Source organism: Gekko japonicus, unplaced genomic scaffold, assembly GCF_001447785.1.
Source record: "Gekko japonicus isolate JY-2015 unplaced genomic scaffold, Gekko_japonicus_V1.1 scaffold1238, whole genome shotgun sequence".
NCBI classification, from domain to species: Eukaryota; Metazoa; Chordata; class Lepidosauria; order Squamata; family Gekkonidae; genus Gekko; species Gekko japonicus.
The window spans coordinates 90,315-116,715 of record NW_015163639.1 but is presented as its reverse complement, the minus strand read 5'-3'; the positions used below and the strand labels follow the sequence as shown (position 1 = coordinate 116,715).

Sequence of the window (26,401 nt, the reverse complement as noted above, 5' to 3'; positions counted from 1 at the left end):
GGGACTACAGGGCAGAGATTCTGATAGTCCTCTGGACTATGGGATTAGAATCTCACAGAGCCAGTCAAATCAAGCACACGCTGCCATCCACCCACACCCAGCAAGGACAGACGAGACATAAAGATAATAAAACCTACTTTATTCAACATTCTGCATAATAAAATTAGATTGAAACAGCTCCTTCATCGTCATCCCATTCCATGTTCATCTTGTTCCACCCAGGAGTCCTCTCTCTCAGGAATCAACGTGGCCTTTAGGAAGGAGCTTGAGTGAGGGGGTTTTCAGGTCACTTTATCACCACAGAGGCTTCCCTGGCTACATTTCCGGCTGGATCTGTATCCCTCCATCTTCAGGCAAGGATCAGGCTTCGATAAAGAATTCACACCCTCTCACACACACACCCCAAACCTGGAGAGTGTCAACCACTTCTTACCCGTTATTGTCTCATTTATGAGGTAAAAAATATGAAGGTAGGAATGGAAAGGTTAGAAATGAACAAAAGGACGATTTTAACGTTTGTGTGCCTGCAGAGAGGAGACAGAGCAGAATATGGGGATATGCCAAGCGCCAATATAAAAATCTCTTATAGAAACAGTCAAAATAGTTTGAAAACACCATGAGCATGACCCAGCAAAGTCTTAAGCACTTTTTTTTTTTTACAAAAGAAGCAGGAAAGATAAAAACACTTCTATTTAAAATACTGCGGCTGAACTCCGGGCTGGATCAGGCCCTCCAATATGACCTCGATTACCAAGTGGAACAATTTAGTCCTCTGTCCCGAAGAAAGCGTTAAGCCCAAATTAGGGACTTCTCCTCAGAAACAGCTTCCCCCCCCCACCAGGGTGATTTCTCAACTTTCAGTCTCGGGAGACAGATCCTCCAACCAAGGGGAAGGAGAAGGGGCTCTAACCCAATCCTTCCTGAATGCCACGAATCCGCCGAGCCAGCTGTATATCCTTGGGGTAGAGGGTGACCCGTTTGGCGTGAATGGCACAGATGTAGGCATCCTCCATCAGGTGTACAAGAAATGCTTCAGCAGCCTATGAAAGGAGAGGAAAATGAAGACAGGTGGGCTGATAACAGACGGAAAATGCAGTGCCCCATGCAAGTACCGCAATGTGGGGGAAAGCTGTCACTTCATAGAGCTGAAGGTACACGTGGAAACCTTGAGGCGAATTTGTCTCTCTCACAGAACCACTTGAGGGGGGGGGGGAAGTGCAACAGGATATTCCCTCAGCAAGAGAATTAAGCCAGGCTTTCTCAGTTTAGTTTTCTGTGCACATGGTGGTTTTTTAAATAAATTTTACTTTAACTTTTTAAGGGAATATAGAATAAAGAAAAGGAATAGAGGAGAAGGAATAAAAGGCATGATTACAAAAACACAATACAGAGGGCAATTTTGCAGATATTAAGGACAATCCTTGATTAAAATACACTTGTAGATACAATGAATATACGAGATGGTAGCTTAAAAAGCAAGTATAACAACCTACTTGACTTATTTTACCATTTTCTCATGACATATTATCATTTTTATCCTATCTTATCAAGCTTATCTATTCTACAATAAAACATGAATAACCTCATAGAAATGTTGCATATAATTTTAACACATTTTAACATAACAGTTTATTGTAATAGAAGTCATATAAGAGAGGATATCCTTTCATATTAAAACCATCACCTGTGCACAGGGTTTGAACCACACCAGAAAATATAAAAAGCTAACCTGCTGCTTCCTTCTTTGGGGGCCAACGGGCCATGTGCAAAGGCAACCTCCCCCCACACTCAAGTCACCAGAGACACTGGTGGGTACCCTTACTTGGGAGCAATTTCGGGCTTTTTTGCAAAAGGAAATTACACAGGCAGTAAAGGATGCCTGCAAAAACCTGATCGAAAGCCCAAGAAGTGTAATTCAAAATAAGGGAGAAATCGGAGAGCACGTTCAACTTATTCAGAGTTTTGATGAGGACTCCAACGATCCCCAAGAGGAGGAGAGAGAGCTGTTTGATAATCAGTTGATAACTATAGGAAAAGAGACGCTGGAAAACAAGGAAGCTCCAGGATGTGGCTTAAATGAAACAGAAGACTTTGTATTGGAAAAAAAATAATTTGGAAGGTGTAATGATTTCATGTTTAACTGTGTGTGTGTGGCTTTAAAAGTTTGGTTTGCATGGCTGTGATGATAATCTAGAGTGCTGGACTCAGGCAAGTGATATGATTGGTGAGTGACAGATAGGGGGAGGGGTTTTGGAATGGATGCTGTGTGGATGATTTGAATGTCTATCAGGAGTGACTGTTAGAGTTTGGACAGTTGAAAAAGACAGTTGAAAGGGAGTTAAGTTATGTATGAGAGAGAAGGATAAGCTTCCCTGTGGGGGCTGTTAAGTTCTGAAGTCTGTGAGAGAAGCCGTCTGTGTTGAAACAGTTATAAGCTGAAGTTGAATGTATAAGAAACAGTTAACGTATATGGCCTAAGGAAAATATTGTTACAAAGTGACATGCCCAGATCCCTGTCAGTAAAAGAGAAAAGAGTGTTATACACCAAGCATGTGTTCAGTATTTAAGCCTTCCTGGTTACAATGAGTTAATCTTTTATTTGTGAATTACTTCAATAAATCCTCTTTTATTTAAAATTACCCACTCTGAAAGAAATACTTCCCAGGACCACATAGACCCTCGTGAATGCCTAAAACCCTCGACATTCCTACCCAGAAATAGAGAAAGCATAAAGGTTTGGAAATCCTTTTAAAATTTCCTCCTACCCAGAAATAGCGAAAGCATAAAGGTTTGGAAATCCTTTTAAAATTTCCTGGTGGCAGCCGGATATATAGAGTAAAACAAAACAGAAAGAACATTTTAAAGTAAACCCAGACCTCCCCAGTTAAGGGGTCATCACAGAAGGTTATTCAGCAGAAGCAGCAAGAAGAAAAAAGAAAAAGGAAAAAAAACGTAAAAGAGGAGAAAAGAATGGTGTAGAGAAACGCAAAATGAACAAAAGACTGAGAATTGCCTGTTTGAAACATGGAAGAATTGATTCGGACCTTAAATTTTCTGAATACAAAAATGCAAATCACTTAAAAAGAGGTTGAAAGGAAAAAGGAGACTACTGAAAGATGGGGAAGAAGGAAGAAAAAAAGATATGTTTGCTGTTAATAGAATCTTTGTCTCTCTTTTGGGTATATATGGTTTTTTGAAGGGGGAAAAAAAGGAAAGAGCTTTAATGGTGTTGTAGAAAGAAAGGGAAAGGAGGAAAGAAAAAGATAGTTAGCACATAAGTGAGTAAGGTGAGAGAGGTTTAGCTTCATGGGGGTGAGTTATATTGTTTAGTTGGACCCCTTTTTGATTCCCCCCCCCCACTCTCTGTATAGTGTTTTGCATGTTTTGGAATAAAACCTTTCACTGACATTACAATTATTAACAAAAATAAAATAATAGGACAATTTAATTGGATTACAGAATGTCTCTATATAGATGTCTTTTATAATTAAAATAACCAGGAATAAGACATGAGTCGATTAGTTAAATAGAGTGTCTTTGCAAATAAGTTCCTGATCAGAAATATTCTATGAATGTTTTTCTGTACCGGTGATATAATGGCAAGAATAAGAAATGTGGTTTGTCTACAACTGGGCCTCTTAATGTAAGGATAATTAATTATAATTACATAAATAAAAGACTAAGTCGGGAATAATGACTGAATTGTTATGGAATAAGAAAGGCCAATAAGTCATGTTTTTTCTTGGGAAGGTAAAGATTTCTAATTAACTGGTTTTAAGAGCAGAAAAATGGGAAATAAGATCTTAAATAATTTAAAGGAATAGAATAGCTCCATGGGAATAGTTTAACTAGTTTGGGAAAGGTTTAGGTGTAAGAATGTTGCTGCAATTAATTATGAGATGTTATAAACCTTGTTAATGGAGCAACTTAGATAAACTTGATATACGTGGTAATTTGGATTATTATAACGAATGAGATAGGGATGAAATGTATAATTAATTAATGTACTTAATCGTAAATATTGTGATGTGTAAATCATATTTATCTTTTTTCCTCTCTTATATAATGAAAATTCAATAAATAGATTATTAAAAAACAAAAAGACACAGCAGGATGGGTGGGAAAGGGAATTTTTTTCCTCTAGGTCTCCGGCAGAGAAAATACTATGAATCCTCTAAGCGGAATGAATGTGCCCAAGCCCACAGGCAACCTGCCCCGCTCAAGAGGAGAACTTGGCTTTCATTCTATTTTTCTTTCCTTCTATTTTAATTCTGTATTTCTCCATAACCTCTGCCTACCGGTTCCCTTCACAGTCCTCCCCTCCCCCAGTCAGCAATTGGAAAGATGTCAAATGGGTCAAGCTGGGCCCAAGTACATACAACCCCAGACCTGGTCCCTCCCCATCCCCACGCTTACCTCCTGCAAGGCAAGCAAAGCCATCGCCTGCCACTGCATGTCAACTCCTCGAGTGTAGTCCAGACAGATCTCACGCACCTGGGAAAGAGGCAGAGAAAGGTAAGAACCACAGGGCGGGTGGGCCCACCAGGCTGGTCACAGGCATGCCCAGTGCCACGTTTGGGACAGTTTTCTCTCCACCCACACAAGTTACTACAACAGACAGACATCCATCCCATCCCACAAAACGCCACTTAGAGACTTTACGAGGAGCGCTTTGGAGGGCTCCCAACACCATCTTGGTAATTCTTATAACAGCCGGGCAAAGTCAACAGAGGCATGACATCCAAATCGCAAGACGTCCTAGTCCCGCTGTACACTGCATTGGTCAGGCCGCACCTGGAGTATTGTGCGCAGTTCTGGAGGCCTCACTCCAGAAAGGATGTGGACGGAATGGAGCTGGTACAGAGGAGAGCGACGAGGATGATCGGGGTCCTGGAGACCAAGCCCTGTGAGGGAAGGCTGAGGGACTGGGGAATGTTCAGTCAGGAGAAGAGGCGGTTGAGGGGGGGACATGATGGAAGGGCTGGCACGTAGAGGAGGGCAGGGAGCTGCTCCTGTCACCAGCCGAGGAGAGGACTTGGAAGAATGGGTTTAGATTAAGGGCGGGAAGGTACGGGCTAGACATTAGGAAAAACCTTTTTTTACGCAAAGAGTTGTGCAACAGTGGAACCAGCTGCCTCGGGAGGTGGGAAGCTCCCCCTCACTGGCAGTCTTTAAGCAGTGGCTGGACAAACACTTGTCAGGGATGCTCTAGGCTGATCCTGCACTGAGCAGGGGGATGGACTGGATGGCCAATTCCAACTCTGTCACTCTATAAGTATCCCCCCCCCCATACAGGAAAAAAATCCATGGGGGAGTCCACATATGGCAAAAATATAACAATTATTAAGTGCTGTCAAGCAATGTTCCCTCTAAGCTGTGGAGTCTTGAGAGCAAAAATTCTACTTTGTGAGCTACTGGCATTAAAGTTGTGAGTGAGCGATTTGGCTCCTGCACAAGTTAGTTTGTTCTGGAGCCATCCTTCCTGAACTAGGACAAAAATGTGTGACCCGGAGGCTAAAAAACTGCGAGCTAGCTCACACTAACTTAGCTTAGAGGGAACACTGCTGTCAAGTCTAAGCAGATGTACAGCAACCCCATATGGTTAACAAGACAAGAGTTGCTCAGAGATGGCTTCCCATTGCCTGCCTCTGCGTAACGACCCTGGTAGTCCTTGGCCGTCTCCCATCCCATTTTTGAGCCTGTGGGCACATTTGGAATTCTGACATGGCACGATGGGCACAGCAGCAAGACAGCTGCCTCAAAATGGCTGCCACAGGAGGCGGAGCCAGCCACAAAATGGCTGCCGCCACTTAACTTGTGCAGCTCCTTGTGCTGTGGGGGCAGCTGCTGCCAAAGCGACATTCAAAACAACCTGCACAGCCAATCAGATCTCCAACCGTCACTCAGAAGTCTTGCGGGGCAGAAGCGCCACCGGGCTCCGCCCACTCCTTAAAAACACTTGGCGGGCGCCAGAAAGGGTGTTGGCGGGCACCCCGGCACCCACAGGCACCACGCTGAGGACTCCTGCTGTAGACTGATGAAGGATTCCCCTCTCAAGTCTCGTAGCCACTATGCTCCTGGGAGACGCAGGCTCTATTGCCAGTAGTATGGGATAGAGCAGGTAGCGAAAGAGGTACTTTTCTCCCTTTCTCACAATACAAGAACTCGTGGGCACTCCATGAAACTGCTGAGCAGTTGGGTTAGAACAGATAAAAGGAAGTACTTCTTCACCCAAAGAGTGATTAACACATGGAATTCACTGCCACAGTAGGTGGCGGCGGCTGCAAGCATGGACGGCTTCAAGACGGAATTAGGTAGGCATATGGAGCAGAGGTCCATCAGTGGCTATTAGCCACAAGGTATAGATAGGGGTTCTCAGGCTGGGGCAAGTGATACTCTGTACTCTTGGTGCTTGGGGGGGGGGGCAACAGTGGGAGGGCTTCTAGTGTCCTGGCCCCACTACTGGACCTCCTGATGGCACCTGGTATTTTTGGCCACCGTGTCACAGAGTGTGCTATTTCAAGGAGGGAATCAACCACCAACACAGTCGCCACTGGACAAGGGCTTTGCCCAGTTTCCTGAACCATGGGCCAGGTTCTGCATTGGGGGACGATGCTCAGAAGAGCCACAGGTGGCTCCGGAGCCACTGGGTGAGTATCGCTGCTCCACACTCTTCAGGAGGCTAGAACTGCTGGACACAAGACCCGCACGTCTCTCAAACCCGCACTGGGGATTATGTCCATTCATTTCAACCCCGCCATTGATTTTGTTTAATCCACAATTTAAATTTCGCTGTTTAGCTTGCCAGTTCAAACTTTCGGCTTTAATGTTTATTATTTTGCAAACATCTGCAAGAAAAGTAGCCAGTATCCTGCAAAGTTGGAAGCATCAATTCATTGTTATCATATTTGTAAAGGCGAATGGGGGAGTTCAGCGCTTACCCAAGTTTGATCTCATCTGCCGGCATCTCCGCAGGGATAAGCAAGTTAAGGGAAGGAAAGCCATAGGGTTATGCAGATGACCAGAGCTCAGAGAAAAGAAACTTTTATAAAGAAAGAAACAGGCAGTGAAAGGCTTTTAAAAGAGTTGTCTTGGATTCAAATTCTAATTCAGTCGTAAAAGTGTCCCACTTTCAGGCTAAACCAATTGTGTTTAGAGGAAAGACAAGAGAAAAATTGGACACAGACACACACACACACACACACACAGAGGAGGCTTTGTGCCTCTAGCACTAAATGTTAATTAAGTAATTAACTGAAACCCTGTTGTTACGCTCCATCCGTCTCCTCTCAAGCATGGAGGTAACTAACAGCACACTTTTCTTTAAGGGTGTGTGTGACTGGCTGTGCAGGAGACATAACACTGCACAACCAATCACCCCCCCAAAAAGAAAAGGATGTTGTTCGTTACCATGCTTGAGAGGAGATGGATGGAGCGTAACAACAGAGTCTTAGTTAATTACTCTCAGCATTCCACAACTAAGAAGGGTGCACTTGCACATCAATCTCCAATTCTGATCTATTTATTTCATTCACTATGTTTTCCCCCCCAGAATTAAACCCAAACAAATGGTGACCATATAAACTAAGGTTTTTTATTCCAGTTTGGTCCTGGATTCTGTTAAACAACTTTTATTATGCCTATGCTGATTTGCTGCTCACCCTCTACCTATATGGATGGACTGGTAACTTCATGTATCTGAAGATGTATGCGTGCACATGAAAGCTTATACCCTTGAATAAAACTTTGTTGGTCTCAAAGGTGCTGCTGGATTCAGATTTTGTTCTGTTGCTTCAGACAAGCATGGCTCCCCACCTGAATCTACTATCGTGGGATAGCTTTAGGCTGAAACAGTTAACTCGGTTACTGAACCACTTTTCAAAAGAAGTTTTCCTTTAAAAACTCACATCCTTCTCTCAAGTGGAAAGGAGAACTCCCTGCCTGGTTTCTACCAGGCTGAGAGCACCACCTTGTGGATACACCATGAGAGAGACCAAATTTGCACAATATGCAGAAATCAAGACTGTGCGAATCAGCTACATGTACTAAAAGCCCCCTATGTAGAGGGAAGCTTGACGCCCCCTAGATTGTGTCTCAAACTACTTTCTGTTCAGTTTGACCCACAGAGCTCTTGGTTGTCCCTCACCTGGACAAACGCAACATTCTCTTCTCTGGTTTCCACTTACGGTGCCTCAGCCCCTCCCCCTCTCCAACAATCCACTGCCCAAATCATCAGCTCCTTTCATTTCCCCAGCCATGGGATGCCCTTCCTTTAAAATCCTACACTCGCTTCCCGTCAGCTGAACCCAGGACAAAGTATTCTATGGCCTTGCAACTCCCCGACCCTACCCAGGATCTTTGCTTCTCTGTCTGAAGGTCTCTGGTTTCCTCAAAGGACTTTACCCTTTCTCCCTCACTACTGTTGTACGCACATTTTATGAACCACTTTGTACTCTGCCACTGCCTAACAGGTTTAACTTAGTAGGTGTGCTTAGCACTTCCATAATGCATATGATTCTGACATCATGAATGTATTCAAGTATTAACTTTGGTTCATTTGTGACTGTTGTTTGAATGCATGCTGGGAAGAAGGCTGAAATGCTGATAGTTATGCTACCCATGACCTTGCTTGTTCTGGCCAGCTACAACTGCGCATGTTTCTGATGTCAGTTACCCTAGCTAGAATGAAGAACAGTAAGAACTCTGTAACCATATCAGTTATATAGATACAACATTGCTGCTTCATAGGTTCCAAAAGAAAAGTGTATTGTTCTGTTAGGAAAAGAAGAACTTCTGCCTGGGAACAACCCCCCCCCCCAGGTCTTAACCCAATGGGAAATAGGTGATGAAATTTGACAATGTTTGATGGAACCAATAATTATGTTTTATTTCTGTCATAGGGGGTATAAAACCCTATGTCTCCCATTGTAACCTTAGGGAGAGCTGTGGGGTCCAAAACCTTATTGGATCTTCACCTCCCTCCTTTGTTGATCAATAAAGTACAAGATCTGATTCTCCTCTACAAGACTGCCGTGTGCTTTCTCAAATTGGGCTGGGGGAGCACAACCCTTGACGGAGTTTCTGTCTTACACTACCCTTGATCCCTGGGACTTTCCCGTCCACCCCTGTCCCAGAATATCTGCACGTTGCCTCCTCTCTGGCTTCCTCTAAATTCACCTTTTAAGCTCTTGGCCCAAGCCATTTTATGGACTATATTTCAGTGAGAAAGGTGGACTACAGGCGGAAAGTGGATTATATAGTGCACAGCCTGAAAGTGCCACTCAGCCTGATCACACACCAAAATAACCCACTTCCAATACACACAGCCAACCTGTAGACCAGGTGTCTCCAACAGAGTGCCCATTGGCACCATGGCACATGCCAGCACCTCTCCTGGTAGAGAGCCAGTTTGGTGTAGTGGTTAGAAGCATGAACTCTGATCTGGGAGAACCGGGTTTGATCCCCCACTCCTCCACATGCAGCTGCCGGTGTGAACTTGGGTCAGTCACAAGTTCTCTCAGAGCTGTTCTGTCAGGAGCAGTCCTCGAAAGCGCTCTCTCAGCCCCACCCACCTCACAGGGTGTCTGTTGTGGGAAGGGAAAGTAGATTGTAAGCTGTTCTGAGACTCCTTCGGGTAGTGAAGGGGAGGGGATAAATCCAATCTCTTCTCTTCTCTACCCGCCAGGCATTTTTAAAAAACGGGTGGGGCTTTTTGCCCAACAGGGCATCTCCCTGGCCCCTGGAAATCTGATTGGCTGTGCACAGTTTTAAAAACATTTCAGCGGCAGCTCCCACCACAGTGTCAGTTTAATTAATTCTCTCCCACTCCTCTTTTCCAGTAGACTTTTTTTTAATTTACCCTCCTGCACTTGGCCTTCCCCTGTGTGTGTGTGTGTATGTCTGCCTCCGCCTCCCACGGCAGCCATTTTGTAGCTGCGCCCACCACCCTGTGTGAGAATTCCGCAGGCTCAAAACGGCTGGGGACTCTCGCTGCAGACTCACCACACGGGCAAAGGGCAGCTTCTGGATGAGCAGGTTGGTGCTCTTCTGGTACTTCCGGATCTCTAGCATGGCCCGCTGGCCGGGCCGGTATCTTCGCCGCCGCACTGTGTGGGAAGAGGATTGCCAGAACATGCAACGTGAGTTCTAAGAAAGGAAGCCTGGCTAGCCCAAGAGCTAGGGATGGGAATGAAATGGATTGGGGGAGGTATTTCTTGTATTTTGTGTGTGTGTGTGTGTGTGTCTGCCTATGCCTGGAAGTCATGGCGACCTCTGGCGACTCCTACTGGGGCATGGAGGACGTCCAGAGAAGTGGCTTGATAGTCTGCCTCTGGTCTCCCCGGCCCTGGTCCTCTTTAGAGGTCTCCCATCCAAATACTTGCCAGGGTCGGCCCTGCTTAGCTTCCAAGCTCTGACTAGATCGGGCTTGTCTGGGCTATCCGGGTCCAGGTGGACTAAAATGGATTTTTGAGGGGAAGAAACCCAGTGGCGAAGAGTCACTGGAAACACCTGATGTATTCGGGAGATCAGCCCTAAATGTACAATCTCACCAGAGTTCAGAAGCTAGTCAGGTTTGATACTTGGATGGGATGGCTGGGTTCAAATCCCTGCTCCGCCTGAAAGGTCAGAGGGATGACCTCGGACAGTCGCGCACTCTCACCCACCCACCTCACAGGGTTGTTGTGAGGAAAATCACAGAAGTTTGTACATCGCTCCTTGGAGGAAAGGTGAAAACACAGACCTTCCATTGTAACAGTGATCAAGCCCATCACAGGCTGAGTAGGCCCTACGGAGCTAGAAGTGGTTTAAGAACATAAGAACATAAGAGACGCCAATGTTGGATCAGGCCAAAGGCCCATCCAGTCCAACACTCTGTGTCACACAGTGGCCAGAAATACCAGTGCCATCAGGAGGTCCAGCAGTGGGGCCAGGACATTAGAAGCCCTCCCACTGTTGACCCCCCCCCCAAGCACCAAGAAGACAGAGCATCACTTGCCCCAGAGCCCCTAGCTATACCTTGTGGCTAATAGCCACTGATGGACCTCTGCTCCATATGCTTATCTAATTCCCTTTTGAAGCTGTCCATGCTTGTAGCCGCCACCACTTCCTGTGGCAGTGAATTCCATGTGTTAATCACTCTTTGGGTGAAGAAGTACTTCCTTTTATCCGTTCTAACCCGACCGCTCTGCAGTTTCATGGAGTGCCCACGAGTTCTTGTATTGTGAGAAAGGGAGAAAAGTACCTCTTTCTCTACCTGCTCTTTCCCATGCATAATCTTATAAACCTCGATCATGTCACCCCTCAGTCGTCTTTTCTCCAAGCTAAAGAGCCCCAAGTGCTTTTAACCTTTCTTCATAGGGAAAGTGTTCCAACCCTTTTATCATTCGAGTTGCCCTTTTCTGCACTTTTTCCAAAGCTATAATATCCTTTTTAAGGAGCAACGCTTCAATCGAAGGCTACTCCCCAGGAGCAGTGGGAAAGTCCGCTCTCTGTAAATCCTGGCGCCTCCCAAGATGAGCCCGTGTTTTTGAGGAATGTTTATCTGAGCCACAACAAAAACAGAGGGGCTGCTAATTAGCCCCAGACTCCACTCAACATTCGGATCCATTAGGCCACGATCCAAGGCATGCGTGTGCTTCAAAGCCAAATCATCCTGCTGACAAGAAGACAATCGTTTGCGCTCCTGGTTTGTGACAGATGAAGCTAAAAATGCTGACAGAGAAACCTCTGTGATGACCAATTACGACCATGAGTCTCTTTAATCAAAGTCACAGGCATATTATCCGAATTCCCCAAGCACCACCCTGAAGTGTTTTTTAAGGGACAGCCCTAACACTTTTATCCATGTTACTGGGTACGTATTCCCAAACTTTTTGTTCAACATCAACTAATTATTGCGGGGTTGTACCAGTTCTGACCCCACCGCTGTTCTAGGAGACTTCCCTTGACACAAGATTTTAGCCAGGGAGGCTCGGGTTCAAATCCCTGTTCAGCCCTGAAGCTTGCTGGGTGGCCAGTAACACACACCCTTTCAACTACCTCAAAGAGCTGTTGTGAGGAAAAAATGACTGGGGGGGGGGGGGGGGGAGAGAAAAGCATCAACACCACCCTGAGTTTCCTTAGAGGGTGGGCAGGATAACGATATGATAGATAAAGCCGGGGGCTGTTAAGAAGAGGCAGGCGAGTCGATGAAAGGTCACCGGTTCCTTTCTCATCAATTCGCCGTGGCCTCCAAAGCTGGGATTCAGTAGCGTTTACCTGGCCGTCCTTCAGCAGGCGCCGCCCGGGGGCGTTGTCGTGGAGATGTCCGTGGTTGTCCTCGCCGTGGAGATGTTGGTCCGCGGCGTCGAGGCGAAGTGGTGGAACCTCTCCTGGGGCTCGGGCCTGCTCGTGAGTGACGCATGGTATCTGGCTAGGAAGAAGAAGAGAAGAGATGGAACTTATACCCCGCCCTTCACTCGGAGTCTCAGAGCGGCTTACAATCTCCTTTCCTTTCCTCTCCCCACAACAGACACCCTGTGAGGTAGGTGAGGCTGAGAGAGCTCTCAAAGAACTGCTCTTGAGAGAACAGCTCTGCAAGAACTGTGGCTTACCCAAGGTCACCCAGCAGCTGCATGTGGAGGAGCGGGGAATCAAACAGATTAGAGTCCGCACTCCTAACCATTACACCAGACTGGTAGAACAAAGGGGAGACAGTAACCTTATTTATCTTTCATTTTTATCCTGCCCTTCCTTCAAAGGAGTGCAGACAGCACATGTGACTCTGTCACAACAATCCTGTGAGGTACGACAGGCTGAGACGGTGCCCCATAAGCCTCACATCCAAGTGGAGATATGAACACAGGCCTCCCCCAGCATGGCACTCTAGACATACCTCCACACTGACAGCCCCTCCCTTTTAACCACTCCCCCCCCCCAAATATTCATATTTTTGGCCAATACATTGTTTCTACACAACGAGTGACTACTTAAAACCAATCAAAACCGGCCTATATAATAGGTCTGCGTTCCCAAAGTGCCTCTTTATACAATAAAAATGGAGGAATGGGTGAGAAGAAGGGGGAAAGGATCGGTACGTGTTGATAACACTGCTGCGGCTATAAGGTATAAAAAGTAAATAGAATAACGACTCCTAATTCAGATCATTTTCCAACTATATTTATATACAAGAGCAGGCAGGGCTGAAAGATGTAAATCCAGTGAATAATTATTGCGATTCCCTGTTATAGGACTTCTTGCCTACCAAAAGGTCTGTTCCCTGTCTTCCCCATCCCACTCCCAGACCAACTTTTAAACAAACTTCGAACAGAGTACAATGACTTCATGTTTGGAGACACGCAATTAAAACAGAGCCATCTTACAGACACATGTTTACAATCCCAGCAAAAGAAATAAATGCGGGTAAATAACCAGACATATCAAATCAGTCATAAAGGGGGAATCGAAAGACTGAGGGTCAAGCCACATCCATACAGGAGAACATGCAAGGAGCCCTGCTGGAACTGACCAATCTAGTCCAGCATCCTGTGGCCAATAGTGGACAAATATATCAACCACAACAAAGTAACAACAGTATGTCCTGTGGTTGTAATAGCACTACAACAACAATAGAATGAACAATCACAACACACACTTCTGATGCCTTCAGACTGCAGAGCTGTAGCCCGTTTATATATGTTAGCCAAATTGCTCTATTATTTAATAAAGATGGGGAATTATAATTATTAATATGCAATTGGCTTATCTATAGGATCTGACCTGTGTATACCAGAGTTAGAATTCCCAAGAACCCAGGAACAGACACAGAAACTGGGTGGCTAAAATAATGATTTCTTTACTAAACATCCTCAAGCATACAAACAATATTCAAACACTCACACACACAATATAGAACTATAAGGAAGCAGAGGTGATTGATAGCTTATAGAGGGGTGATACAACCTGTCCAGGTGTGCAGAGGTTCATGGATTGTGGCCTAAACTCAGAGAGTTCAGGGGTGGACTGCCATTTTGGATTATGGCAGAAAACACACCGTCTGAGGCCATGTTTACACTGGGATATACCCTATGGAAGACAATGCAGGCCAATGGCCAGTCCTGGGGGCTGGTCTCAGGTGAGAACAATAGGTTTCCTGGACCAATGATGAGTCCCAGGGGTGTGTGGCATCAGGATGGGCAAGGCCTAGATGTGACCAATGAGCTTTCAGAGAGGCAGGGTCTGGATTTAACAACTGAAGCCAGGTGCTGGGTGGCTAGTTGAATGGATTATCTGACCACTAATGGTCCTGGCCAGGGTAAACAAAAGGTGGGAGACATCCCTGATTAGTGTCAGGAAGGATTGTTAATAATTTGAATGCTTGATTGGTTTATCCCTGTATCTTGAGGGACAGAGTAGAAAAGACAAGTATTCAGACAAAGAATTAAATAGACTTTAGAAATGTAGATACTTTACCTGCTAGAACTTATTGTTATTCCATAAGCAATAATCTCTGCTGGGTGGAGAGGGAAGACTGGAGGCTTCCTCTGAGGTTGCCTGTCACCTGAAAATGGAGACCCCTTTTTCAGAGCTGTGGCTAGCTCTGTGTTTCAGAACCAAGAGTGCCTTCCTTGGCCTGAGTTTTGTGGGTCTCTGATCTGGTTAGAAGTGGGGTGCCCCGCTATTGGGGCTACCCAAGAGTAAAAGGCAGCGCCACTGGCAACATATATTTTGTGAACTCTTGCCTCACCTTAAGATAAATACTGATACTGTGGATTTGAAATTAGGGAGTTTTGCTTATAAATTTTGACATTGTTGGTTGGTGTGTACTCGGTGACCTTTGGCACCCTGAGGTTTTTTATACTGGATTTCATGATACTGTCTATAATTTATTGTATACTCTCTACAGTTTTAGAATTATGGAATCTGCTTAGAAGAAGGTTTCTACTCGAAACGTGGAAATTATCTAGAAAAACCGTCAGCATTTAAAAACGGAAGATGCCTATTTATTATTTATGGACTCTGATACACAATAAGAATGTACACATAAAGAGTATCAGAAGGAAGAACCCTGCTTCTTTGTTTCTGAGAACATTATATGTGAGATAAAACTTCTGTTCAAATTCTACTGTTATCTTTTGATTATATAATCCATCAGAAGTATATGTTGTGATTGTTCATTCTATTGTTGTTATAGTGCTATTGCAACCACAGGACATGCTGCTGTTACTTTCCAATAGTGGACAGTCAGATTTAGTGTTGCCAACTCTGGGTTGTGAAATTCCTGGAGATTTGAGGGAGAGGAGTCTTCCGAGGGCAGGGTTTGGGGAGAGGAGGGACCTCAGCAGCACATAATGCCCCAGAGTCCACCCCCCCCCCCAAGTAGGTTTGCCAGGTCGCTAAGGCAGCTGACGGGGGGTGGGGTGGGGGTGAGCTTACCAGGACCCAGGAGGTTCTTTGCATGTTTCAGCGATGCACCCACGTGACTTCCAACGTGACCCAGAAGTGACGTAGGCATGTCGGGGCGACACTCTGGTTTTGAGGCAAAAACTCTATGGTAGAATTAGCTTCTACCATAGAGATATTGCGCAAAAACCAGAGTGTCGACCTGATGTCCCCGATGTGCCTACAACACTTCCGGGCCATGTTGAAGTCACACAGAAACATTGCGGAAATGTCCACTGTTCCTCCCTCATTTGGGGGGTAATTCTCCCATCTGCTGATCCACAGCAGAGAGGTGGGGTCTGGCAGCAGGGGACCCCCTCCCCAACGGGGGAGTCTGGCATCCTACCAAGCAGCCATTTTCTCCAGGCAGATTGATCTGTCACCCGGAGACAAGCTGTAATATGTGAGATCTCTAGGCCCCACCATGAGGCTGGCGACCCCAGTCAGATGCCACAGAGAAGCCCACGGGCCTGCTGACTGATTCCCCCGGCCTCTGACATTCAGAGGTATTCTGCCTCAAACTCTGAAGGCCTCATTCAAGCTAATCAGCAATAGACTTATAAACTGATAAACCTCTCCAAGCCTCTTTAAAATCCGTTTGAGCCAGTGAGAATTACAACCAGCAGCCATGAGTTCCAGTAGTCAGCTACCCGTTGCAGAAAGAAGTACTTCCATGTGTCTGTCCTGAATCTCCGGCCTACCAATTTCCTTGGGTGCCCCAAGAGAGGGAAAGTTCTTTCTGTCTATTTTCTCAGAACCAGGCATCATAGATCGATCCATCTAACTGTCAACATGGCTCCATCTGTGGTAGATTAAATCCAGAGACTGGAGTCATGGACAAACAAAACAAATCTTTTTACAAACCTGAGAAAAGCTCCAGGTAAATCTGAAACCTACAATAATAACAACAAAACACTCAAAACACCAAAATGGGGGGATTGAAACCCTCCAAAATGATAGCAGTGCCTGTAGCTTTAAGAAACAAATGCCCTCAATGGAAGTTGCTAGGCAACAGCACAGTATTGCCCGCTTTGCTGCCTTGGTTTCTGTCAGTAATAGGCAGGGGGATGGGGCAGGGTCTTTTCCAGAGGTCTTTTGGCCTTTGAAGGAAGACTCTTCAGGGCCAAGCACACCAGCAACCACTGGGTGACTTGCTATCCCATGATTTGCATGTCTCGTGCTGGGCTGACTGCTTGCCACTGTTTGACACCTTGCCAAAAATAATATATTGTCACAAAATATACTGACTATTTCAACAGTGAATTTTAATTATCCAACCCAAGGAGATTATAAAACACTCTGAGAGACTTTTGTGTAGTGAAGGGCAGGGGGATAAATCCAATCTCTTCTTCTTCTTCTCTAACCGCACCTGTTATTACAGGAATACTGAACTGCAAATGACCTAGAGTCAAGTTCCATAGAACCAGGTAGAGACGAACAAGATTCTCAGGGTATAAGCTTTTGAGAGTCAAAACTCCCTTCAGCATGGGATTCTGAACACATGGCGTTCACTGCCACAGGAGGTGGCGGCGGCTACAAGCATGGACGGCTTCAAGAGGGAATTAGATAAGCATATGGAGCAGAGGTCCATCAGTGGCTATTAGCCACAAGGTATAGATAGGGGTTCTCAGTCTGGGGCAAGTGATGCTCTGTCTTCTTGGTGTTTGCGGTGGGGGCAACAGTGGGAGGGCTTCTAGTGTCCTGGCCCCACTGCTGGACCTCCTGATGACACCTGGTATTTTTGGCCACTGTGTGACAGAGTGTTGGACTAGATGGGCCATTGGCCTGATCCAACATTGGCTTCTTTTATGTTCTTATGTTCAGCAGATCTCATGCCCTGGAAATTTCACTGGTCACTGAGGTGCTCCGGGACTCAAATCTAGCGCTTCGGCTTCAGACCAACATGGCTACCATCTAAAAGTGAGCTGCAGTGGTACATGAGAGGTAGTTTACACAAAGATACAGCTAACATCACTCTGTCTTAAAGGATTTATAGTCTGCATCAGGGGTCATTTCGTAGAAAAAGAGGTGCGGGGGCTCATTAGCATAACTAATTAGCATAACTTATTCGCATATGCCACACCCACTGACATCACCGGAAGTGGACTGTTTTGGATTGCTAGCTATTGGGGGGGGGAACATGCAGATCTGTCCTCACAGAGGAGGGAGAGCTTGTACCTGAATAAAACTTGGTCTTAAAGGTGCCACTGGACTGTTTTGGACCGGGGGGCTGGGGGGAGCTCTGCCACTTACCTGGATGCTTCTTGCTCTGACTGGGCTGCTGGGAGCAGGGGGTGGGGCTTGTTGCATGTGCCCGCCCCCTGGGCTCTTTACTGCCGGAGCTTCGCTCCTGTGCGCTCCTGCAGGAAATGACCCCTGGTCTGCATTATCTATGGCAAATGGAGCTGTGTGAGAAGGGTTGCCAACCTCCAGGTGGTTGTATATCAAAATGAGAGCTCCCGGGAGGAGAGTGTATCAATATAAAGACACTCCGTGGATGAATAACGAACAAAATCAGAAAGATTATATTGTGCAAAACAATTCAAACAGTTCTAAATCTTCGTTAAAGTTCAACAAACCCTTATATATTCTTAAAGAGCTAGGATCCAAAAGTACTTGACAAAAACGGAAAACTCAAGTAAAGTCCACAAATCCTTTGTATAAAGACAAACTTCAGGACAGCAAAGGTTCTACGTCCTGTATGAGCAGCAGCTATACACATGTTAATTTGCTGTTAGTTGCCAGAAAGAGTCAAGAAGATGCATAAGTAAATACAGCTAAGATTGGAGTACCACATTTGGTAGGACATGTAAAAAGCAGCAAATTGGCATACAGATAATAAAGGTGTTACCAACAGATGTAAGAACCAAGTTTGAGTGCAGTGGCCCATTTAAGACCCGAAAGATAGTCGCCCAGCCTCCACTTGAAAACGTCCAGCGAAGGAGCATCCACCATTTCCCGAGGCAGTCTGTTCCACTGCTCAACCACTCTTACAGATAGGAAGTTTCTCCTGATATTTAGCCGGTAATGACTCCATTGTAATCTCCACCCATTAGACCTAATCTTGCAATCCGGAGCAAGAGAGAATAGATCTGCTCCATCTTCTACATGACAGCCCTTCAGATACTTGAAGACTGCAATCCTGTCCCCTCTAAGCCTTCTCTTTCCCAGGCGAAACAGACCCAACTCTTTCAGCCTTTCGTCATAAGACTTGGATTTCAACCCTATCACCATCCTGGTTGCCCTCTTCTGGACACGCTTGAGCTTGTCAACATCCTTTCTAAGATGTGGTGCCCAAAACTGGACACAGTACTCCAGGTGAAGCCTGACCATAGCAGAATAGACCTCCCATGATCTGGACCAGTTGAATGCCTGGTGGAAAATGTCCAGGGCTTCTTTACCATGTATCTAGACAATAAAAATGTCATCAATGTATCACAGGTCTAAGAGAGGTGTGAGTGGGTGGGAGTTTGGGAAAGGAAAGTTCCCAACTTCCGGTTTTGGCGATCTAATGGTGGACGTGCCTCTTGGGAGCTCCGTGATCCGTGAACTGGCGGAGGAGAGGGGGTGTAATTGTACGCGCCCCCCTGGAGCCCTTGTGAAGGGTTCCTAGCCATGGGGCGCCGAGGATCGCCTCTCCCCCGGCACGCTGCCGGTGGATTGAGGCACTCCAATGCCCCGACGGTCTTGCCGCTGTGTTCCAGTACTGGACTCAGAGACGCACACCGGGACAACCATGTGGAGGTCGAGCGTTTTAAACAATAAATGGCATGATCTACTTGAACTACATTAAAAGTGACTTTGGTTGAAGCAAAAACCAGAGAACTGGCTGAAAATCCCCCTTAAAGTAAGCGGGGGGGGGGGGAGGAACCTCCCCCATTAAAATAAAAACGGACATTAAGCAGAAGGGGGACGGAACTTAAAGCGAAAAAAGACTATATTAAGAAACTTACAAGAGATTCCTAGGCGGTTTGCAGACTTTAGAGACTTTTGGCAACTTTACTTTGAATGTAAACATCCTCAAAGATGTCGCTGAAAAAGATGGAGAAAGATAAGCATCTGAAACCTAAACCTTCTTCAGGATGTGCCAGCCCAGCGAGTGCGGTCACGCAACCAGATGTAACCAGTGTTCCCTCTAAGCTGAGTTAGTGTGAGCTAGCTCACAGTCTTTTAGCCTCCGGCTCACACATTTTTGCCTCAGCTCAGGAAGGATGGCTCCAGAGCAAACTAATTTATGCAGTAGCCAAATCGCTGGCTCACAACTTTAATGCCAGTCACTCACAAAGTAGGATTTCTGTTCACAAGACTCCACAGCTTAGAGGGAGCATTGGATGTAACTATAGACTTCTCTAAGATGCTAATGGATGCTTTATTTATTATTATTTGTGACCCCTGCTGGAGCAAATGAGGACGCTCAACGGAAATTTTGCTGCACAGCAACTGCAACTAAGTGAGAACATTAAAAAAAACAGAGCAAACAGCTGAGAACCTTAAAGAAGTGGATGCCAAGATCAAAAACTGTAAAAAACAAATGCAGAAGATGGAAAAGAAGAGAAACTCGGATGAAGCCCAGCTTTTACAGCTACAAATGGAAAAGGCAAGCTTTATTCTGAGATTTCAGGGGGTACCTGAGACTAAAGGGGAGAATCTAAAGCAGATTATGATTGATGCCTTGAGACCGGTTGCAGATTTAAAAGCGGATGTTCTTCAAAGCGAGATGGATGTGATCTATATGTCATATTCAGAATTCATAAAGAAGAAGAATCTGCCCAGTGAGGTGGTGGTTAGATTCTCCTGAAGACAAGTGAGACCAGATACTAAAAGCAATAAATGGAACTACTCTTAAAATTGACAGCAAGGAGATAAGAGTTTTGAAAGACATTCCCTTTGAAATACGAAAGAAGAGGAAAAAATACAGAGACTTGGCTTTGTTTCTACAAAAGAATAACATCCCCTACAAATGGATCTTACCTGAATGCATACTATTCAAATTCAAAGATAAAAGGGGAAAAATTGACTCTGTTATGAAAGCCAATGCATTCTTGCAGCAACAACTCAGACCAACAGGGGAAGAAGAGGAGAGTCATGAGGGAAGTGAAAATGAAACACTTACTGGAGAAGAATCAGACTCGGAATGTGTGGCAGCAGCCCCCAAGCAAGGATATCGTTTGAGGGAAAGAAAATACAAAAGATGAAATGCTAATTTTTTCTGAAGTCTGAATTTGTTTGTTCTTTATTAATATATAAGCGTTCTTTAGTATTGTTCTTTAAGAAGTCAGTAGTCCTGGACTTGAATCATCTAAACTGTTTTAATGATCACATTTAATGTAACCAAATATCTTTTTATTTTTTATTATTAGCATGGTATTGTAACCATTATATGATCACCACCTCTTGGGTTTTTAGTGTTATTTTTTACTTTCTCCTGTAGTGTATAGTTCCCTTTCCCTATTTTCTTGTAGTTGTTTCAGAAAATAAATATATATATATATATAAAAAAGGAAAGTTTCCCCAAAGCTCTATCCCTTGTGTATGTGAAGATTACCATGTAGTATCTTCCAAACTATTGATCCACCAACAGCAGTTCCCAATCTCAACTTTTCTCTGGCAGAAATATGTGCCTAACACCAGTGTTCCCTCTAAGCTGAGTTAGTGTGAGCTAGCTCACAGTTTTTTCGCCTCCGGCTCACACATTTTTGTCTTCGCTCAGGAAGGAGGGGCTCCAGAGGCAAACTAATTTCTGCAGCAGTCAAATCTCTCGCTCACAACTTTAATGCCAGGAGCTCACAAAGTAGAATTTTTGCTCACAAGTTTCCAAAGCTTAGAGGGAACATTGCCTAACACCTAACTGGTCCTAAGCTAACTAGCTAAGAGTTAGCTTACATAAACAGGCTAACTCTTTCTTGACTGAAGTGTGACATTTGCAATATCCCAACAAACTGCCTCTGGACTCCTGTTTTATTTTGCTACAACAGACGAACACAGCTACCCATCAGGAAATTTTACACACGCATGCGAATATTTGTATGATATACAATATCCCACTGACATTTTTTAAAAGTATTGATTCATACACACACATATTGTATGCACAAGTGTGTGCATGAATTTAACAAAAAACCGATTCCATGCAAAGTTTTAAAGTGGCATTTTAAAGATCGAAGCATATTGCATATTTCCTTAAAACCCTCTATATTCGTTCCCCAATTAAAAGCCCCTGTTCGGATCACGTGCCTTGGCAAGGGGGCGGGGGAAGAGGCTACTCCTCCTGCGTCAGGAAAGGCATCATCGTGCTCCGAACAGCTCGGCGACGTCACAGCCGTGAGTGGAACCACAGCAGCCAATGGGAGGAGACCCGCTTCGCTCTTAGCCCGGCCCGGCTCAGAACGAGTTTGGGACAGAACAGAAGGGGGGGGGGGGCTTCTCCACCGCGCCGCCCGACGCGGTTCTGACATGACAATGCTCAGCGCGCCTCACCTTCTGCAGCGAGCCCGGCGTCTCCGCCGCCTCGCTAAATTCGGATTACGCGCCACATTGCAGAGCCCGCCTCTGTGCTCGGTCGCCGATTTATCCTGCTGCGATCCACTAAAGGAAATACATGGGGGAGGGAAGTAGGAAGCGCCCCTTAGAACGAAGCGGCCAATGAAAACGCGCCTTACAACGAGAACTCGGGTCGCTGCTGCGAATGGCTTAACTGTAGGCGGTCGTGAGCGCCGCCCAGGCTCCTCTCGGAACGGCTTCCTTTCAAAGGGAGGGCTGGATTGGCTCGCTTGAAGGAGCGGGAGCCAATCATAACGCGGCGATGGAATGCTAGGCTTTTGTGTTTGCTGTTTACTGCTATTCCTCAACAGGGTTTGCAAAAAGACGGGGAGGGCCACCACCCCCTATAGATGGATCTATAGGGGGTGGTGGGAGGGCTCGGTCGGGTGAGCTTGTTCATGCGCGGGGCAGGGTTGCAAGTGCTGTAGTCGTCCCCTGGGGCTAAGTCTGGGCTCTGTGGGATGGCCCTGGGTGTAAGACAAATGCAGAGGCGACCTTATCCACCTAGGACTGTTAGCCAATATCAAGACAAACAGAAATCCTGAGCCGGTTTACAGTGCAATCCTAAGCAGAAGAAAAGAGCAAGAGTCCAGGAGCACCTTCAAGACTAACAGAATCTGTGGCAGGGTGTGATGAGCCTCAGTGAGTCACCTCTCACTAATTCAGATCTTGACCTGTCCTATGCAGTTACATCCTGACACAGCAGGGATTCGAACCTAGAGCACCAGAACTTCAGGCTGGATACAAAGTGCTGTGTGCCCCATATTAATCACTACACCAAACTGAGAGCCAGTTTGGTGTAGTGGTGAAGTGCACGGACTCTAATCTGGGAGAACTGGGTTTGATTCCCCACTCCACTTGCACCTGTTGGATGACCTTGGGCAAGCCATAATTCTGACAAGAGCTGTCCTTGAAAGGGTAGTTCTCGAAAGAGCTCTCTCCGCCCCACCTACCTCACAGGGTGTCTATTGTGGGGAGGGGAAGGAGTTTGTAAACTGCTCTGAGACTCCGAGTGAAGGGCAGGGTATAAATCCAATCTCCTCCTCCTCTTCTTAATCCTTACCACACTATGTTGTCAAGTAGTTTTTAACAGAGCCCATTGAGTTTTGGAAAGAGCGGAGGACAAGCACTATTGATTCTGCCCAAGCCATCACCAGACTAAAACACAGGCCAAAGAGCTCTTCACTCCCTTGCATGTAAGCAATGGGCTCTTTTCACGCAAACACACCCCAGGAACAGAAGCAGTTTTAAAGAGATTCCAGCAGTTTTTAAGAGATTCCAAAAAACCAGAATGGTGGCACCAAAACATATTACAGCATGAGTGCGAGCCAGCTGGCGTAGTGGTTAAACTAGGGTCTAAGAGACCCAGGTTCCAATCCCCACTTCTGCCACAGGTGACCTTAGGCCAGTCACACACTCAGCCTAGCCTACCTCACAGAGTTGTGAGAATAAAATGGAAGAGAGGGGAACAATGTGAGGTGCCTTGGGTCCCCACTGGGGAGAAAGGCAGGGTATAAAGTTAATAATAAAAATAATAAAGCAGTTTTCATGAGCCAGAACTCACTCCTTGCCTGAGAGAGTTGAACGTGATAGGTTTCCCATGTGTGTTTGTGTGTGGGGGGACAGTTGTCCTTTTTGTCTTGAATTCTTTTGGTTGCTGACTAGAACAGAAAAGCAAGGCTGCATTCCTTCAGGGCTGGCATGACTGCCAATTAAGATCCAGTCTTACTTAGGCTCCCAAAAGTATATTAAGCAGCACTGGTTGAGAGCGGCATTACTAAAGGTCTGGGACTCTATACATAAAAACTTTTATACTAAAAGATCGAGACTGATAATACCTTTAGAGGCATTTACTTTACCTAATGTTTATGAAGGAGAAGAGCCGTTAAGATACCAGGACATTTTGGATAAAAAAGATAACCTTAAATTACCAGAACAGATATCCTGGTGGAGAAAAGCACAATTGGAATCAATATACCTGAAGGACAAGAAGCTAGGATTTAATAATAAAATAACTAAGTTGGAAGAAACTATATTAACTGCAGAAAGTAAAGTGATAAAGAAATTATATAAGATCTTACTAGATGATGTGATGATAGATGAAATTGTGAAAAAAAATATAATTGCATGGACCCAGAACATTGGTTGTAATATTAATCTAGAGGAATGGGAGCAGATTTGGCTGAAAAATGTTAAACTGACTAATGCAGTATCCTATAAAGAGAATATGTATAAAATGTTTTATAGATGGTATATTACACCATATAGATTAGCTAAACAAAATGTTAATTATTCAGACAAATGTTGGAAATGTAAGAATAAGATTGGTTCTTTTTATCATATGTGGTGGTTATGTGATATAACAAAAAGATTCTGGAAATGGGTACATGAAATAATGCAAAAAATAATAAGATCTAATGTTCCTTTTACTCCAGAGACACTGTTACTGAATATATTTCCGAAAGATTTTGATAAAACAGACAGGTATTTGATTGTTCACTTTTCGACAGCTGCAAGAATTTTATATGCTAAATACTGGAAAACAACGGAGACTCCAATGAAACAAGAATTTGTGAATAAACTGAAATGGCTGAGAATGATAAACTGACATTAGAGATGAGAGCTGGAACTGAATGGACTTTTCAGAACACTTGGAAGAGATTTTATGACTGGTATAACATAAGCGTACTAACTTGATTTGTGGAAATTTGAGAACACAGAAAAGGGAAAACCAGTAAGATAGATAAGGGGATAGAAAATTAACAAATAGTTAATCGAAGATAGAATATGAAATATAAGCCTCTCGCTGTATGTTTTGTGTTTGTTAGTTGTAGGTAGGTGTTTGCCTGTTGCTATGTATGTTTGTAGTTTATAATGGGAAAAATCAATAAAAATGTACCCTTGGGTACTTATAAAAGGAAAAGGTCCAGTCTTACTTCACGATACCAGTGCTTACCTTTCAATCTCTGAATGGCCAAGTTCCAGTAAAAGCTAGCTGCCTGACTTTTAGTGAGATCAAGTTCATCCATCATGTAACACGTGTTTGGAAGGCAGCAACACTAGCTTCTGACAAGCTCTGGGTCCGTTCCAAAGGTCTGCTGCTTTCCTCAAAAGGCCTTCACAATGCAAGGTCCGCTTTTCTGAACAGCCACAACTCCTGCTAGGAGCCCTGGTGCAAGACAGGCTCATTCCCAGAGAACAAAACTGAAATCCGATGGCACCTTTAAAGACTAACACTTTAAATGGCACCTTTAAAGACTAACACTTTAAATACTAGTGTGGTGCAGGCTGTGGAAGGTCAGCAGTTCGAGACCTGAGTGTGCCGCATGATGGAGTGAGCTCCCATCTCTAGTTCCAGCTCCTGCCAACCTAGCAGTTCGAAAGCAAGGAATCGCAAGTAGATAAATAGGGACCACTTCGGTGGGAAGGTAACAGCGTTCCGTGCGCCTTGGCGTTTAGTCATGCCGGCCACATGACCACGGAAATGTCTTCGGGCAGCGCTGGCTCTTCGGCTTTGAAACGGAGATGAGCAGCGCAACCCTAGAGTCGGATTCGACTGGCTTTCGAGCCAGGGAACCTTTACCTTTACCTAATCTGAAGAGCAAGGTTTGATTCCCTACTTCTTCTCCAGATGAAGCCTGCTCCTCCAGATGAAGTACAGTTCTCTTGCGACTTTCTCAGCCCCATTTACCTCACAAAGTGACTGTTGCGGGGAAGGCTGCTTTGAGACTCCTTAGGGTAGAGAAAAACGGGGCATAAAACCTACTCTTCTTCCAGTATGCATTTTCATGAGACAGAGGTCACATCTTCAGATAGAACAATAAGTTGAGCAGAGAGGGACCTAGGATAATGAGGTGAAATTCTCTCTGTGGGGAATTGTAACTAGGCCTCTGTCTCCTCAACCCCTCCCACTTTCCTGCTGGCCTCCTGTAATTCCTGTAATGAGGTAAATGACTTTCTTTCATTGTATCTGAAGAAGAGAACTTTGTCTCATACACATTAATACTGGAATAAATGTTATTAGCAGGGCTTTTTTTCTGGGGCAACACACCGGAACAGAGTTCCGGAACCTCTTCAACAAAATTATTTTTAAAATGTTTAAAAGTTCATGAGTTTTCAGTATACAGATTGAAAACTTCATTTCCTTCTTGAGAGTTCCAGCACCTCTTTTTTATAAGGAAAAGGAAAAAAAACCCCTGGTTATTAGTTTTTAAGGTACCACTGGAATTCCGCTTGGTTTTCTTCAACAGACCAACATTGTTCCAGGAAAGCTTATTGAATGTGTCTTTGCTGGCAGTGGCTAAAATGGCGGCCCTCTCGTACTGAGCCTTTCCTGTCATGACCCACACCTCTGCCCTGAGTTGTCAGCCGAGGCCTGCAAGATTTCCTCGCATCAGGCCTTCAGCCGGGTGACACACATTCTTTTTCAGGACTTCCATTA

The 26,401-nt window shown here is 45.1% G+C and overlaps 1 protein-coding gene across 2 annotated transcripts; it reads right to left on the bottom strand.

The window, feature by feature from the left end:
- Positions 1-831: 831 nt before the first annotated feature.
- On the bottom strand, positions 832-21,996 carry CENPA (centromere protein A). 2 transcript variants are annotated; one of them, XM_015407596.1, is made up of 5 exons: positions 21,898-21,996; positions 12,259-12,412; positions 10,003-10,106; positions 4,417-4,494; positions 832-1,040 (listed from the first exon to the last, which is right to left on the bottom strand). In XM_015407596.1, exons 2-5 carry the CDS (start codon positions 12,401-12,403, stop codon positions 906-908), a joined length of 462 nt encoding a protein of 153 aa, XP_015263082.1. In that variant the 5' UTR covers positions 12,404-12,412; positions 21,898-21,996; the 3' UTR covers positions 832-905. The 2 variants fall into 2 exon arrangements, with proteins under 2 accessions (XP_015263082.1, XP_015263083.1); XM_015407597.1 differs by having other exon boundaries at positions 12,259-12,408.
- Between the last annotated feature and the right edge of the window lie 4,405 nt (positions 21,997-26,401).

Excerpts from the sequence above, each read along its gene's own strand:
- CENPA (XM_015407596.1), bottom strand. The coding sequence starts at position 12,403 with ATGCGTCACTCACGAGCAGGCCCGAGCCCCAGGAGAGGTTCCACCACT. Across the intron at positions 10,107-12,258 it reads GCCTGCTGAAGGACGGCCAG|TGCGGCGGCGAAGATACCGG; the intron begins GTAAACGCTACT and ends CTTCCCACACAG. Across the intron at positions 4,495-10,002 it reads AGCTGCCCTTTGCCCGTGTG|GTGCGTGAGATCTGTCTGGA; the intron begins GTGAGTCTGCAG and ends CCTCTTTCCCAG.